General features: G+C 42.1%; 1 protein-coding gene across 2 annotated transcripts in view; it reads right to left on the minus strand.

Annotated features, from left to right (window-relative positions):
- KCNIP1 (Kv channel interacting protein 1) overlaps positions 1-14,846 on the minus strand; it is a 248,202-nt gene that overhangs the window by 23,416 nt on the left and 209,940 nt on the right. Inside the window, exon 2 of one of the 2 annotated variants that reach the window (XM_008576054.1) lies at positions 2,532-2,564. The exons of the other annotated variant lie outside the window; for it this stretch is intronic. Within the exon in view, the coding sequence (XP_008574276.1) occupies positions 2,532-2,564 (33 nt within the window). The remainder of the gene's footprint in view (positions 1-2,531; positions 2,565-14,846) is intronic. 2 annotated transcript variants of the gene reach the window in all.

The raw sequence follows: 14,846 nt of genomic DNA on the forward strand, positions 1-14,846 counted from the left end.
CAGTGAGCGGGAACCGGTCTGTATGTGGGATCCGAACCCTCGGTGGGAGTGCCTCCGCGCTCCCAAGCGGCGCACTGTAGCAGTGCGCCACCGGCCGGCCCTCAATTTTTTTAAAATGGTATTTTGTAGTAAGAACTACAGTTTACATCACAACCCAATATACTCACACATATAAGCAAAAATTTTATGAAATAATACTGTTCCTCACTAATGTGAGATGTACTCTATTCTCAATTTTAATATATTGCCTTGTGAACACATGCTGGTTGTGACCATCATATGCCATGACTTTTGACTGGAAACTGACATAACTTGTCTGCAGCTGTGGCAACCTTCTGGGGTGCCCACATCTGGGCACTCCTCCCCCTCCCAGCAGCTCTAGAGCCTTCTGTTTCCTTGCATGCCTCATGGCTCTGGCCACCATAAGTATGTTCAGAAGAAACTTTAGAAGCAGCTGCAGCAGTTTTCACCTCCCTCTATTGCCCCTTGGGGATTAGCTGATGCTGCCCAGGTTGTCCCAGTAAAGGGAGGAGGTGGCCCAGCTGCCTCGTTAGAGGGGAAGAAAACAGACTGTACACATGGGAAGCCTCCCCGAAAGTTTCTTCTGAGGCTCATTAGGAATGTCCAAAGCCAAATGTTGCTTGTTATTGTTATTCTTGTTATTAAAAATAATAATAAACCAGTTACTAAGTCAGATTGAGTTTGGATGACAGAGATCAAAATCAACCTAGAGACTTAATACTATGGTGATAACTACAGAAGAGGAATAAATTAGAATACCTTCTGCTTGTAAGTAGTTTTAATCTGTAAAATGTTCTCATGCCCGTTGTCCCACGGCCACCTTGTGTGTGGTGGGTGGTGAGGGGACCATTGCCCTTCCCATTTGATATTAAGAAGGCAGGTGTCCTAATATAAAGTGATTTTCTGACTATGAGTGCCTCACAAAGTGATGAATCTCTATCATGGGGGAAAGTGAGATAGAATAACCAACTGCAGAAGATGCTACACAGGAAACTCCCAGAATGAATAGCAGATGATTCAGATTAAATTGTCCTTAATGTTTTGGGGCCACACTCTTCTGAGTGGAATAAGAGCTTTAGACCTGATCAGGAAAAAAAAAATAGCATCAAATCATGACATCGTTGCCTATACAAGGGTGCTTCAAAAATTCATGAAAAGATTCATATTATCTTTTAATTCTGTTTTTCCATGAGCTTTCTGAAGTGCCCTCTTACTTTCAGTGAGTTCCTGTATCTTTCAAACACATCGAGCCCATGCTAAGGGCTTCTAGCATGGGAAATCTCTTCCAACCTCTGTCACTGACGGGCTTTGTCTGAGTCCTAGGTCACATAGGCAATTGGTGAAAAGGTGGACCTGGAATCTAGGTAGGCCAGGCCTCTTTCATCAGATTTGGCTTCCATGTGTCCCCATAGTGGTTTCTGCTTCCCTTGAGCACAGATTGTGAATTGGTTTGTAACCAGCCTTGCAGCAGTCCTGCTCCCAACAAGCTCTGTGCCTGTGTGCAAGTTAGACCCTCAGTAGGAGGACCCAAGACTTTGGTCTTCTCCCTAGTGACGTATCTCCTCTGTTAGGCTCATGACTATGACTAGCTCTGTTTCCTTGGAATGGAAAATAGTTTCTCCATTATGGTGCCTCTGGTTGAACTTTATACCCACCCATCTAGTTTTGAGTTTAAAAAACAGTGACCCTTGGACTGAATATAGCCCCAAGATAGGTCTTGTTTGACCTGTAAAATGTGTTTTAATTATTTTAGTATTAGTTGTCAATGCTCGAAGATGAGAGATTCATACACAAGTTTGGATTTCTGATTTCACTTAGAAAATGAGATTATCTGACAACTTTGGTCTCAAATTCTCATGAAGCAACAGTCTACTAGAGCTGAGCAGTGGCTGTTGCCTCTGGGCAGCCACAGCCTCTCGGGCTCCCTGTTGCTCACCTCGGGCTCACCTAAGTCATTTATGCTACCCACCTGGTGTCAGGGCATTTGAGTTTTTGGTTCCTGATCAATACCTAGTATTTGTCCACCCACCGTCCTTTCTCCTAGCTCACACCACTCTACCTCAACACATTCCACTTTGTCCGACAAAGGGCTTGAAGCTGATTATAGGAAATAAATGTAATAACATAAAAAAAGGTAAGGCAATAAGAAAAACTGCCTCAGAAAATGTTGGTAAGATTACGAGGTCAAGACCATGGGGAAAAAGAGAACATAGACATTCAGGCCATTTGTCTGAAGCAATTAATACACTTGAGCCACAGTTCGGCTCTGGTTTTTTGCATATGTTTTATTGCCCATGAAAGAAAAGCATATCAGTCTCTCAGGGGGAGCAAAGCTTTCCCTGTAACTTATCTCTAAAAGAACATTTCCAATTGTTTCTATATAGGTGGGGTTTTGTTAACAAGGGGCACAGAGAGCTGGTGAGTGGGAGACTAATGACTTGATTAAGAAGCTCTTCCTTTGCAAGTAATGTGAACAAAGCAGTCAAGTTATTTTAAACCTTTTTTTTTACCTCTCTGATACTGGTAATACCACCAGGCGATGTCTAGGAAAAAGTGAGAAAACATTTTACCAAATCCATTCATCATAAAAGCAAAATACACTTTCATTGTCGACGGAGAGGCCACTTTGAGGGTGTCCAGCTTATGCGGTCCAGCTCGACAGATGCGAAGAGGCCTCTCGTTAGCAGAGCTGGGGCTGATCTCTTCCCAGGGTCAGAACAGGCAAGAGCAATGGGTCACCTTGCAGTGGCCACGGCTCCCAGCAGGGGGCTCACTGAGCATGCCCGCAGCCATGCAGTCATGCAGCCTGAAGAGAGATGGGATGGCACATGGCAGAGAATGCACGGACGTGAATGGGTCCTTGGAAATTCCCGCGTGGTTGATTGCAGAGTGATTGCATAAGATACCCTCCACAGTGAAGATGCCCCTGTTACCCTCTGCCCCCCTGCTTTTTTGTGATCTGAAGCTGCCTATTTTGTAGGATTATTTATTCACTCACTCAACAACTATCAATGAAGTATCTACTATGCAAGTGTCAGTGAATAAAACAACTCTGTTGCCTGCTCTCATGGAGCTTACAGTCTCCAAGTCTTTGCTTCTCTCTTCCCTTCTTAAGCTTGACAAGTAACTCAGTTGCAGAAAAGGAAAAGGGCTGTTGAAGAAAAGAATTAGCACATTTGGACATGTGGCAGAACGGATGCAGCTAAATCCTCTGTTGTGCTGAGGATAAAACACAACACAAAATATCAGACCTGGAAAACCATCCATGGCATGGTGGAGTTGGGTGGGTCCAAGGTCCCATGGAGCTCTACTAGGTGTTCTCCTGCTTTTCTGTCAAGTCTGTTTGGTAGTCAGCCAGCTTTTCCTTAGCAGGCCCTTATTTGAACTTCCTCCTGTCTTACCAGTACCCGTGACCAAGAGTGTGTAAGGCAGCCCATCTGCCGTCTTAAGTGTGTTTTAGTCTCTGCCCCCCAACTCCCAACCCCAGACAGGAGGGGCTTATTTTCCTGCTGCTTCTAAAAGTGATAGTATAGGTGGGTATCCACCGGTAAGTGTTTCTGCTCTTGTCTCCTGACCTGAATCCCATGCAAGAAACTTATTTTGCTGAATTTAGTCACCCCTTCGATTACTCTGGTTAAGTGGCATTTGTATTTATTTATCTTTACTAATAGATTTTACTTTTAGAGCAGTTTTAGGTTTTCAGAAATAATTGCACAGAAAGCACAGAAAGTTCCCGTACAGCCCACTCTCACACCTTCCTCTCTTATTAACATCTGCATTGGGGTGATACATGTGTTACACATGATGAATCAATATTGCTATATTAACTATGTTCTGTAGTTTACATCAGAGTTCACTCTTTGTGTTGTATAGTTCTGTGGGTTTTGACAAGTGTATATCATCATGTATCCACTGTTACAGTATCACATTGAAGTTCACTGTTCTATGACATATGTTCTTAGGTAGCATTTTCATAGACATATGTCTACAAATATGGATTGACCTTCTCTGGCATGCCAGAATGTGATAGGTATTGGGAGAGAGATGAAAAGACATAATGTTTGTTTACATGGAGCTCTAAGACTGATACAGGGGCACATACATAGACCAGGGGTTGCAAACTCAAATGTCAATAGCCATTAGCGGGTAATTTAGATGAGCACAGTGAGGAGTGTACAACTACAGCGGACTGAGAACTGGAGAGCAATTGCCCCATGAAAGGAGAACAACTGTTAATTAGCCAGTTGTTGTCATGCAGAAATTTAAGCCCAGAGAGTCAGATCTTTGCATTTTCTAAGAGATGCCATAATTAAAAGATTGTTTGTTTCTTCCTTTTTCCCCCCCATGGCTCTGGTAACAGGAATCAAACCCTGGACCTCCAGTTATCAACACCATGCTCTAACCAACTGAGCTAACCAGCCAGTCATTTGTTTTCTAATTCTGAACTGTTACCAATAAATTTAACATTAAAATATATGCCAGATATAGCATGCTGGTGGCTAGGGTGATGTGGGCTGCTAGTCTGGAACTCTTCATTGGCAAATCATTTCAATGCAGTGTGGATATGGCTAAGAACTGGAAGCTGAGGGGATGAAACTCTTAATTAATGCTGCCTGGATGTCATAAGACAGGAAGGCGCATCAGAGAAGGCTTCAAGGGGTGGTGATAATTTGGTGAGACTTAAGGGAAGAGGGGACAGGAAACAGCATATGCAAAGGCACAGAAGCTGAGAGACCCAGGAAGGGTGAGCTGTCTTGCAGAAGAGCTGAACTCCCACTGAGAACAACTAAAATAGGGGGATTAAAAAAAAAAAAAACTCATCTGTTTGAAGGCATTGGAGAGCTATCAAGGTAGCCTGCCTCAAAACAGCTCAATCCCTGTCTTAATCCCTGATTAAGTTTATCTGCCTTTACCTTCCAGAAGTTGACAACTCAATCAGATAGTTTATGCATTTTTATGCTAATGTTCACCATTCAATGAAACTTTGTCAGGCATATTAAAAGACAGGACCAAGAGAAAACATAGAATATAGTAGTAGGTCTATTGGTGACCCAGACATTGGATCAGGCATGGGCTTTAAAATAATAGTGAACATATGCTCAAGAAAATAGAAAAAAGCTGGAGAATTCCAGCACAGAACCAGAATACATACAAAAAAGTCAATTAAAAATTCTAGAATTGAAAAATGTATTACCCAAAATTAACAACTAAATAGATCAATTTAACAGCAGGTTAGACACGGATGAAGGAAGAATTAATAATTTGGTAGATGGGTCAATAGAAAAATAAACAGACTGATGCACAGAGAGAAAAAAGAATGCAAAATACAGGTGAGAGCATAAGAGACATATGGGATATTAAATTAAGTTTGACTTAAAGGTTTCTTTGGACATAGTGAACTGTAACCTAACCTGATGTGTAAACAGACTGTAACCTACTGTTGTAGAAAGCAGCCAACTGTTCAAACCAGGAGCCAATAAGACAAATGCCCAACCGTAGCCAATTCAGCTGTTTCTGAACCTCACTTCTGTTTTCTGTAAGTCACTTTCTTTTTTCTGTCCATAAATGTTAAGTCTGGCCATGTGGCAGCCCTGGAGTCATGCTGAACCTGTTCTGGTTCTGGGGCCCACCCAATATGTGGATCATTCTTTGTACAATTAAACTCTGTTAAATGTAATTTGTCTAAAGTTTTTCTTTTAACAGGGATGTGATGAAAAGTTTTAACATATACGTAACAGAAGTCCCCAAAAGGGATAAAGATAAAGAATAATGTGAAGCACTATTTGAAAAGATATATTTAAAAATGGGTGAAATGTATCAAGCCACAGATTCAAGAAGCACTACAAACCCCAAGTGGGATAAATACAAAGAAAACCACATATAAGAACATCATAGTAAAACTGCTGAAATGCAAAGACAAATAGAAAATCTTCAATACATCATAACAATCATCACGTAAAAACTAAACCCTAACTAAATGCCATTTGCCACAGAAAAGGTAAAAGAAAAATGATTTAAAAGGATACACCATGCAAACACAAATCAAGAAAAGCTAGCATGGCTATGTTCACATCAGATAAAGTAGATGTTAAGGCAGGAAGCTTTGCTAGAGATAAAGAGGGAGTTTTCATAGTGTAAAAAGGTCCATCCACTAGGAAGATTCAACAATTTAAAATTAGTATGCACTGCTAATATAGTTTCGAATTCATATGAGGATGCTTCAAAAAGTTTGTGGAAAAATAGACTTGAAAGATAATATGAATCTTTCTAAGAATTTTTTTAGGTACCCTCGTATAAAGCAAAGACTGACAGAACTAAAAGGAGAGATAACAAATTCACAATCATAACTGGAGCTTTTAAAACAGCTCTCTCAGTAATTGATAAAACAAGCAAACAAAAAAAAGTCAGAAGGATACAGAAAAGCTGAGCAACACAATTAACAAATTTGGCCTCGCTGGCACTTACAGAGCTCTGCACCAAACAACCACAGGTTGCTACACATTCTTTTCAAGTGCACATAGAACATTTACCAAAATTGACTATTTCCTGGGCCAAAAAACAATCTCAATAAAGTTCAAAGAAATGAATATTTTTAAAGAATGTTTTCTGCCCCAAATAGAATAAAGCAAGGTATCAATAACAAAAAGAAAACTAGAAAATCCTGAAATGTCTGGAAATCAAGCAATATGGTTCTAATTTCTAAGTAACCCATGTGTCAAAAAAGCAATCTTGTGGAAATTAGAAAGTATTTTGAAAAAATGACATAGCAATACTTGTGGGATGTTGTTAAAACTGCATCCAGAGGGAAATTTAAAAGAGCATGATGTACTTGAGCTGCAAATAATTTACAAGACAGTGCACATAAAAAGCACAGAATGCTGTGCTTCCTCTTAAAATCCTATGTCTAGTATTTCCACTGGTTCATTTTCAGTGTTGCCTGAACTATGTTGGTTGCATTAGAAAGTATATTAGTGATGGCATGCCGGTGCTTGAAAATGTAATTTTTTTCTCTCTCCTTAGACATGGTTGATTGGTTTGTTCTGAATGAGTTTAGCACCATCTTTCTGATTGACAACTTCCCCCGATATAATCAAGGGTGAAGAGGCTTGTTGGTGCCTGCGTGGAGCAGAGCAGGGAAAGTCCCATTTGGGCCTTAAGACTTAAGGGCTTAGATTCTTACGGCTGAGGATGGAGGTGAGTCATATACCCACTCAGACACACACAGCGCACACAACTCATCAGCTCTGAATTTTATAAACTTAACGATGAGTCCCGGGAGAGCTGAGCTGAGTGTTCCAGATATTTTTTTCAGTCTTCTTGGTTCAATAAAACTCAAATCATGTTTTGCTCCAAGCATTTGTTCTCTTAATCTTGAAACCCCTCCTGCCCTTTTTAAGCAAAATCGAATCTATACATTTCTCATTCATTTATACCTCAGTCCTGAAAATGTTCTGAAAAAACACAGTTCTACAAAAAATATCTTTGAGCACTGCTACTTCCATTAGATGGAAGGTTTTCAAGATAAAATGACTTGAAAATTCTTTAATATGTAGCGTTATTTCATTTCGCTGCCCTTTCTCCCAAAATGAGGGTGTTTTTTTACACGGCTACCAGATCAGCACATAGGTTGAGGTGTGTGGGGAGCGGAGTGTCAAACGACCCTTGCAGCCTCTCAAGAGAAGGTGGTGGTGGAATTAACTGTCAGAAATTTAATGTAACTGTTGAAAGTCCACAACGTCACTACACAGATTGTGATGTAAGTCACAGTTCTGTTTATTGTGTGACAGTGTCACATTCGCATATTTTTCACCAAGATTGAAAAAAACAAATAAATGGCTGGGAAAGGAGTTATCTAGATCCCAGGATTAGGGAAAGAAGAAGTCTTGAAAGGTGTTTCGGGACAAGGAGCAAAGCCATGTACATCAGGGACTCTAATGTCCCTTGCCTCTTAAGCAACATTTCAGTCCAGCTAAGCCCATGGCCAGGTTGTAAGGTAGGAGCGTCAGTTTCACTGTGGCATCTCAGCCACAGGTAGAAATCTCTAGATGATGTTTTAAGTGGGCCATTTTTGTCTGAAAAAAGTGCCTGGGGGTAAACTTTTTGATGATTTAGTTAGGGAGCTCCAGCAGTCTCTGCAGCTCTAGGGAGCAATTAGTGAAATGAGGCCCAATCCTGCCACCAGCTGGCATTCAGGCAGCATGGAGAAACCTCCTGCCATGTCTCCTTTGGACACAGCTGGACACTACCCTGAAGTTCCAGCACATGGAGATAGCCAGTTAGTGAGCGCAGCTGCTGACTGGTGTTGGGGAGAGCTGGCATGTTGCTTAGAATAAGTGGGTCTAGAAGACCTGCAAGCAGTAACGTGGGTGAGATTTTATTACTCCTCCTGACTGAGGAGCTGAAATGACAATTCACTGCAAATGAGGAGTGCCCAGGGAGAAAGGGCACCTTTAGTTGCAAGATGGAAAAATAAGGTGCAGAGAGAGGTTGAAGGAATTGCTCAAAGGAAAAATACAATTGCCATGCGAATCTCTCAGGTCAGCGTAGAATTTTCTCATGATGGAAACTCATTGGATCCAGGTCAGGCTAAGTGTGAAAAGCCTGTCTTTCAGCCTGCTTTTTGAGGAAGAGTAGTTCACTGCTATGCAGATAATTTGACAACTTGCCAAGTGATGATTTCCAAATAGAGAGCTAGCTTTGGTGGGCTGGCAAATGTCTAACAACCGGCTCTTGGGGAGGTGGGGAAAGCCTGGTTGATACCATTTTCTAGTTTTCCTGCTATAAATCTTCCCACCATGGCCTTATTCAGGCTATCTCTATGAAGTCAATGAAGTGAAGTGGTCTGCTTTGGGATGCACGATCCCCTGCTATGACCTGCTCCATCGCATTCCTGCTGCTATTTTAGAATAGCTGGCATATGTTTAACTATACAAAATTACTGTGCTAAAGATCCCCAGACCACTTTCATAGGGTAAGCTTAGCCCCTGTGATCCAAGCTAATAAACCCTTACTTTGTTGTTGATAGTGTGAACATAAACCTCTGTACATCATAGCGAATAATCACAAACAGGGAAATAATTGAAGTTGGTCAAGTGAGCTTTTGCTGGATTCAATATCAATGTATTCTTGTATTAAGTGCCTGTTTTGGTGAGCTCAGAGAGCATGGTAATAGTTTTAGAATTGATCTAATCATCTCCTGTCCCCAGGAGGTATATGGCTATTAGACTAATTCAAACTATGAATATACTCGCCTTGTAGCTGTAAACTAAATGAGATAAGATATGTGAAATTCTCTATGCACATAGTAGGTGCTCTGAAATGTTATTCCCATCTTTATAGTGTATTATGACTGTGATTTTAAGTGTTATTTTCAACAGCAGAATCCAAAAGTCATGTCTGTTAGACACCGCCTAGGCCATGATTGTGCCTTTTCTGATGGATCTAGTTAATTAAATGTGTTTCTCTTCAATATGGGAAAATTTTCTTGTTCTGTGATTTACTCTGTCACAGAGACACCCAATTTCCAGTTCAGGATAGACATTAACTGGCTAAAGTGAATATTATCATTCTATATTAACTGTAATGGCCAAAAGCAAACACAAGACTCTGGATGAAAGAAGGTCAACCATCTCAGTCTGAAGATTGCCATGGAACGGGGCAGAGTATCTGTGGGTGGTGGACACCAGAAACACAGGGCCTGGAGCGTTAGTAAATAGATGTAATAATTGACAGTCATTGAGAAAATTTCCTGCCTCTTTCCCCCTGGAGTTATTACATGCTCCATGTCCTCTGCCCTTAATAATCCAGACAGTCAATATGTGTATTATTTTGGTCCATTTCTTAGCTGGAGAAGGCAATTGAAGATTACCCTCAACTGGAACATGAACTGCCAAATGCAAGGACTGCAGTCAGTTCATCTGAGAATATATGTCTGCCTGCCCAGAGGCAGGGAGAAGATGTCAAGGTACCATCCTCTGCAGGACTCAGCTCGGAAGCCTCTTAACTGTGCACTTAATAAATGAAGCCTTGGCAGACACACCTTGAATTATTAATGAAGTTATTCAGCTTTGATTGTTTCCTTCTTTGGGGGAAAGGTTATTCGCTCAAATGCCTTTGATTAGACTACACAATACATCACAATTGGGCATATTTTATGTGCAACTTTATAGTGATAATAGTTCTGTCTCATTTAGAAGCAAATCAGACATTATGAACTTCGTGATTTATTAATGTATTGATTTCTATAAATGTCAGTGCATTTCACATCCCATCAGAGAGCCCAGGAGCAATCAGTGGAGGGCCAATAAAAATGTAAAACGAAACCATCATAAAAAGAGGAAATATTGCCTGCTTCAAAGCCCTGCTGCCTCTCAGAATTGTTTCAGGATCCAGATCATTACCACGAAGGCATCTCCTCCACCTCCCAAAAAACACAGCCTGCATGAGGCTGCCTGGGGGGCTCTGTCCTGCTTAAATCTATTTTAAATAAAAACAGATTGTGTAGATTGAAATAAAAAACAGGAGGTGAAGAGTGGGACCTGGAGGGGGCCCAGGAGCCAGTGCCCACCTGGAGAAAGCAGGAGAAAGGGTCCCTCTGTCAGGTTCATCCCACTATAACCCACCACTTCCTTGCTGAGAAACCTTTGGGATAAAGCCCAGATTCCCCAGATGGCATTGAAGGGTCTACACTGGGGGATCAGTGTACCTTTCCACAAAGTAGTTGCTTAGTAAGTACTCGTTATTTGCTAAAAGTGTGTAGCACTAGAAGAAGCTAAACAGGAAATACATTAAGAGTCCTGAGACAGCGGTCAAGGGAATATCTGAAAAATATTTGGCTGATTTCATAATTTAACAGTTTAGTTCATAGATCACAATCTGGCAGCCTAGAAGGTATTGTTATTTTTTTGCTTTTTTCAAATGTGAATTTTGCCAACATTTATTCCACATAAAAATATGGATTTTGGGCTTCTTTGTAGAAATCTGAAATTACAGCCATCCTGGGCCCATATTCCCACATGGCAACAATTGGCTGGAGCTGAGAAGCAGCTGCTCAATTTAGACAGAGCATGTGCTCTCTAGTAAACCACAGTCCCCACTGCTCTCTATTACCTCTCCAGCACTAGAGCAAGGAACAATTATTCATCATCACTCATTTATATTACCTACCTGAGCCTGCAATCTGTTTAATAGCCCTTTCCCCTGCCACACACCATGTTTTTTTTAAGTGACTTTTATGTGTTCATGATAGTCTAGAAATATTACAGAATTTCATTTTTTGGATCCCAAGCAACATGCAAGAGACAGGATGGTCTGTGATTAAAGAGAACCTCTGTACAGAATCAGGCTGTGTCCTTAAATGTGTGCTTCTGTGCTGTTAATATCACACACTTCAAGAATGGAACAGACCTACAGGTTCTGGGCTCAGTACATTTCAGCTTAATGACTCACGAGCACCTTTCACATCACTTAGCTCATGTGAAGTATGCGTTACATTTTTCCCATCTTCCAGAGGAGAAAACTGAAGATCAGAGAGAAAGAAAAGGTGACTCTTCTGAGCACTACCTATTTGCCGAGAACTCTATGTACTTTGCTTACATCATCTCATTTATCCTCCCATAGTTAAAAAATATTATTATTAAGTATTTATTATTAGTTCATTATTAGCTAAATATTATGATTCCCATTTCATTAGGAGAAATGGAATCACAAATATTATGAGACATCCTTGAGGTGACAAAGATGGTGAGTAGAAGAGCAAAGACCAGTCGCATCACCTGCTTGATGGGCAGATGCTTTGGGTCCACAAGGGACCATCCTAAGGGTCTCTGCTGGGCCCACTTTTATGTCTCTGTGGTTGTGTCTGTCTCATCAAGTCAGGGACCAAATGCCTCTATTCAAGCCTCTTACACTTTCTACCCTTGAGAATTTGTAGAGCCCAATCTGAGGTGGCAGGAAGAGAGACACCAAATAGTTTCAGGAGTCCCCTCCCCATCTCCTCTGCTGCCTCTAGCTCTCTGCCACTGTGTAGTGTTTCCAATTTTGTTTCCATTTTCTGAGCATCAAAGCAGCCTTTACTCTGGGTGACAAGTTGCATAAATCACAGTCCACATTTGTAGAGAAATGCTTTTATTCTGTCTTCTAAATTTGCAAACATGGCTACTGGGGCCCGGGGAGGGAACCTGACTTGTCCAAGGTCACTCACTAGATTCCCAGCACAGCAGGATTAAACTCAGATAAATGTTCTTTTCACAACACCATTCACTCATTTGACAAGTAATTACTAAGTGAGTGAGTGAGGGCTGGCCAGTTAACTCAGTTGGTTAGAACACGGTGTCAAGGTCAAGGGTTCGGAACCGTCTATTGGCCAGCCGCCAAAAAAAAAAAAAAAAAATTACTGAGTGCATACTAGGTGCCAGGAACTCTTCTAGGAATTGGGGATAAAGCACTGAACAACAGACTCAGAGGTGGTGATAGAGCTGTGAATGAAAGTACAGCAGGATTACGAGACTAGAGAGAAGCGGGTCACAGGAGACACTGTTTTGTACAGTATGGTCAAGGAAGGCAGCCCACATGAACGTCAGCAAGAGGGGAAAGGTGGTAAGCTCTGCAGCCAGATGTACTCGCATCCCAGCTCTGCAGCTTAACAGCTGGTGAGCCTGAGCAAGTCACTTCCACCCTCCACGACTCTATGGTTGCAGTAGCGAAAGGGGCACAGTGACAGCCATCTCTCAGTCTGTTGGGATCAAAGGAACCACTGCAGGTAGAAGGCACTCACTACAGTCTCCTCCCCACTTGGTCCAGGGAGCCTGGGGCTCAGCTTCCTAATGAGTGTCATTGCTTGGCTGTGAGTGGGATGCAACCCCCGGCTCCATTCACCGGGGCAGCAAGCTGCAGGGCCAGCTGGAAGACTTCTGTCGAGGATGAACGAGCCAGGAGTAATTAGCTGACTTCGCTGGTGAATACATTAGCGGGTCACAGGGCTCTGAAGCTGTTTAATCTGACAAGTGGTGGGTGGCAACTGCTGAGCCTAGAGTGATGCTTTGATGGAACTTTCCAGATCAGAATTCCCAACCCTTCTGAATTCCTTGCTGTGAGACAGCAGTGCTTCTCATCATTTAAGTCTCAAGGTGGCTTACCGTATAGCTTAAGCTGGATCAGAGAGTCTTTGAAAGTTAAATCTCACAAGGAACAGCATGAAGTCACGGCTTCTCTGTGAAGCCTTCTCAAGACCGCCCAGCCTGCATCTCAAGTCCTGAAACCCTTCTTGTCTATAAGGACCATGTCTTGGGATTATGGGGTGGGGAGGTTGCAGGGAGGAGGTGTACTTTTCCCTTCATTACTGTTTGAAACATTTTTAAAGCCACAGGTATTTTGCCTTTAGAATTTTAATGTTTTGGTTAAAAACATTACATTTTGAGTGAGATAATGTTAAGTAGATTCTATTTGTTTCAGTGTGAAGATGGGCCTGGAAAGTCCAGTCTACTGCAGTCGGTGTTTTGTTGATGTGTTGGTTGTGATGTTGTTTTTGTGGAATACATTTTTTTCAAAGGAAATAGGATACTGTGGTGGTCATTTGTGCTCATCACCAACGATTTCTGCTTCTCCTGGGTGCATGCGTGGGTGCACTTCCTGCCCCTTTGATTAGGTGTGACCATGTGGCACTGGCTGATAAAATATGAACAGGAGTGGTGTGCGGCCCAGGTGGCCAGCACTCTAGCTCCAGAGTGATGCTTATAAACCATGATTCCACACATACACTATCCCTGCCCTCATAGAGGTCTCAATCCTGTGGTGGGGGCAGATATGAAAGGAATAGTTTTTAATTACAGTTGAGCAAAGTACCACTGAGGAAAGGTATGGGTTGCCATGGGAACTTAAACAGGAAGACATAAACATAACTGCAGGCTTCTCTGTGGCACCTGATACTGAGCCCCGAAGGATGAGAAGGGGATGGCCAGGGGAACAGTGAGGGAGGGCGTTCTGGGTGGAGGGAACAGCCTCTACAAGGGACCACGAGGGGAGGAAGACAGACCTGCTGGAGGTGAGAGGAGTCCAGCGTGTCTGGAGGCTGGAAGGTGGTAAGAGGCAGGCACGGACCAAATGGGAGGCCATGTGAACATTTGCAGGGGCAGCAAACAGCCAGGCAAGTACAGAGTTGGTTTTTTTGGTTTTAAAGAGAATTGAGACACACTCGCCCCTCCCCGCTTGCTGGGCCATCCTGGAGCATGGTTTTGCAGGGTAGCTCTCTGCCTGCAGGCTTTGCTTCCTTCCTATACTTGGCGGCTCATTGCAATAGAGAACCTTTATTCATCAAGGAGGCCTGAGACCTTGGTCTCAGCTCTCTGCAAGTGAGGGAAAGGGGAAGAAAGTTCATTTCTCCTTATCAGTTAATAAAACCTACAATTTGAGATAGTTGAGGTTTCAGCTGGAATACCAAAGGGCCTGGTAATTCCTGTTTAGAATGCCAAAAGCTGAATCAGGCTTGGCTGGAGATCTGACTCCATGGCATCAAGAATATTATAAGGCTGGAGATAATCTTCTAGGACTGTAAGATGTTTTCTAGCTAATCTGTAATGTCCTCCTTTATTCTTCTTTTAGTTATCTCAAGACCCTGCAGGGGGAAACAGGTCCTGGTACTTGTAATTAAAAGGGAAAGATTAAACATGCAAAACAGATGTGATAATTATTGAAGCAATGTCCAAGAAGGTAGGAGGCAATGAGATGAGGATCAGAGATGTGGGTACCCCCGTACAAATTTCAGATTGTTTTTCAGAAAAATTTCTCGAAGTGGAAGAAAAGCAAGTGTTATCAAACAGGAAATTATC

Source organism: Galeopterus variegatus, unplaced genomic scaffold, assembly GCF_000696425.1.
Source record: "Galeopterus variegatus unplaced genomic scaffold, G_variegatus-3.0.2 Scaffold1281, whole genome shotgun sequence".
NCBI lineage: Eukaryota > Metazoa > Chordata > Mammalia > Dermoptera > Cynocephalidae > Galeopterus > Galeopterus variegatus.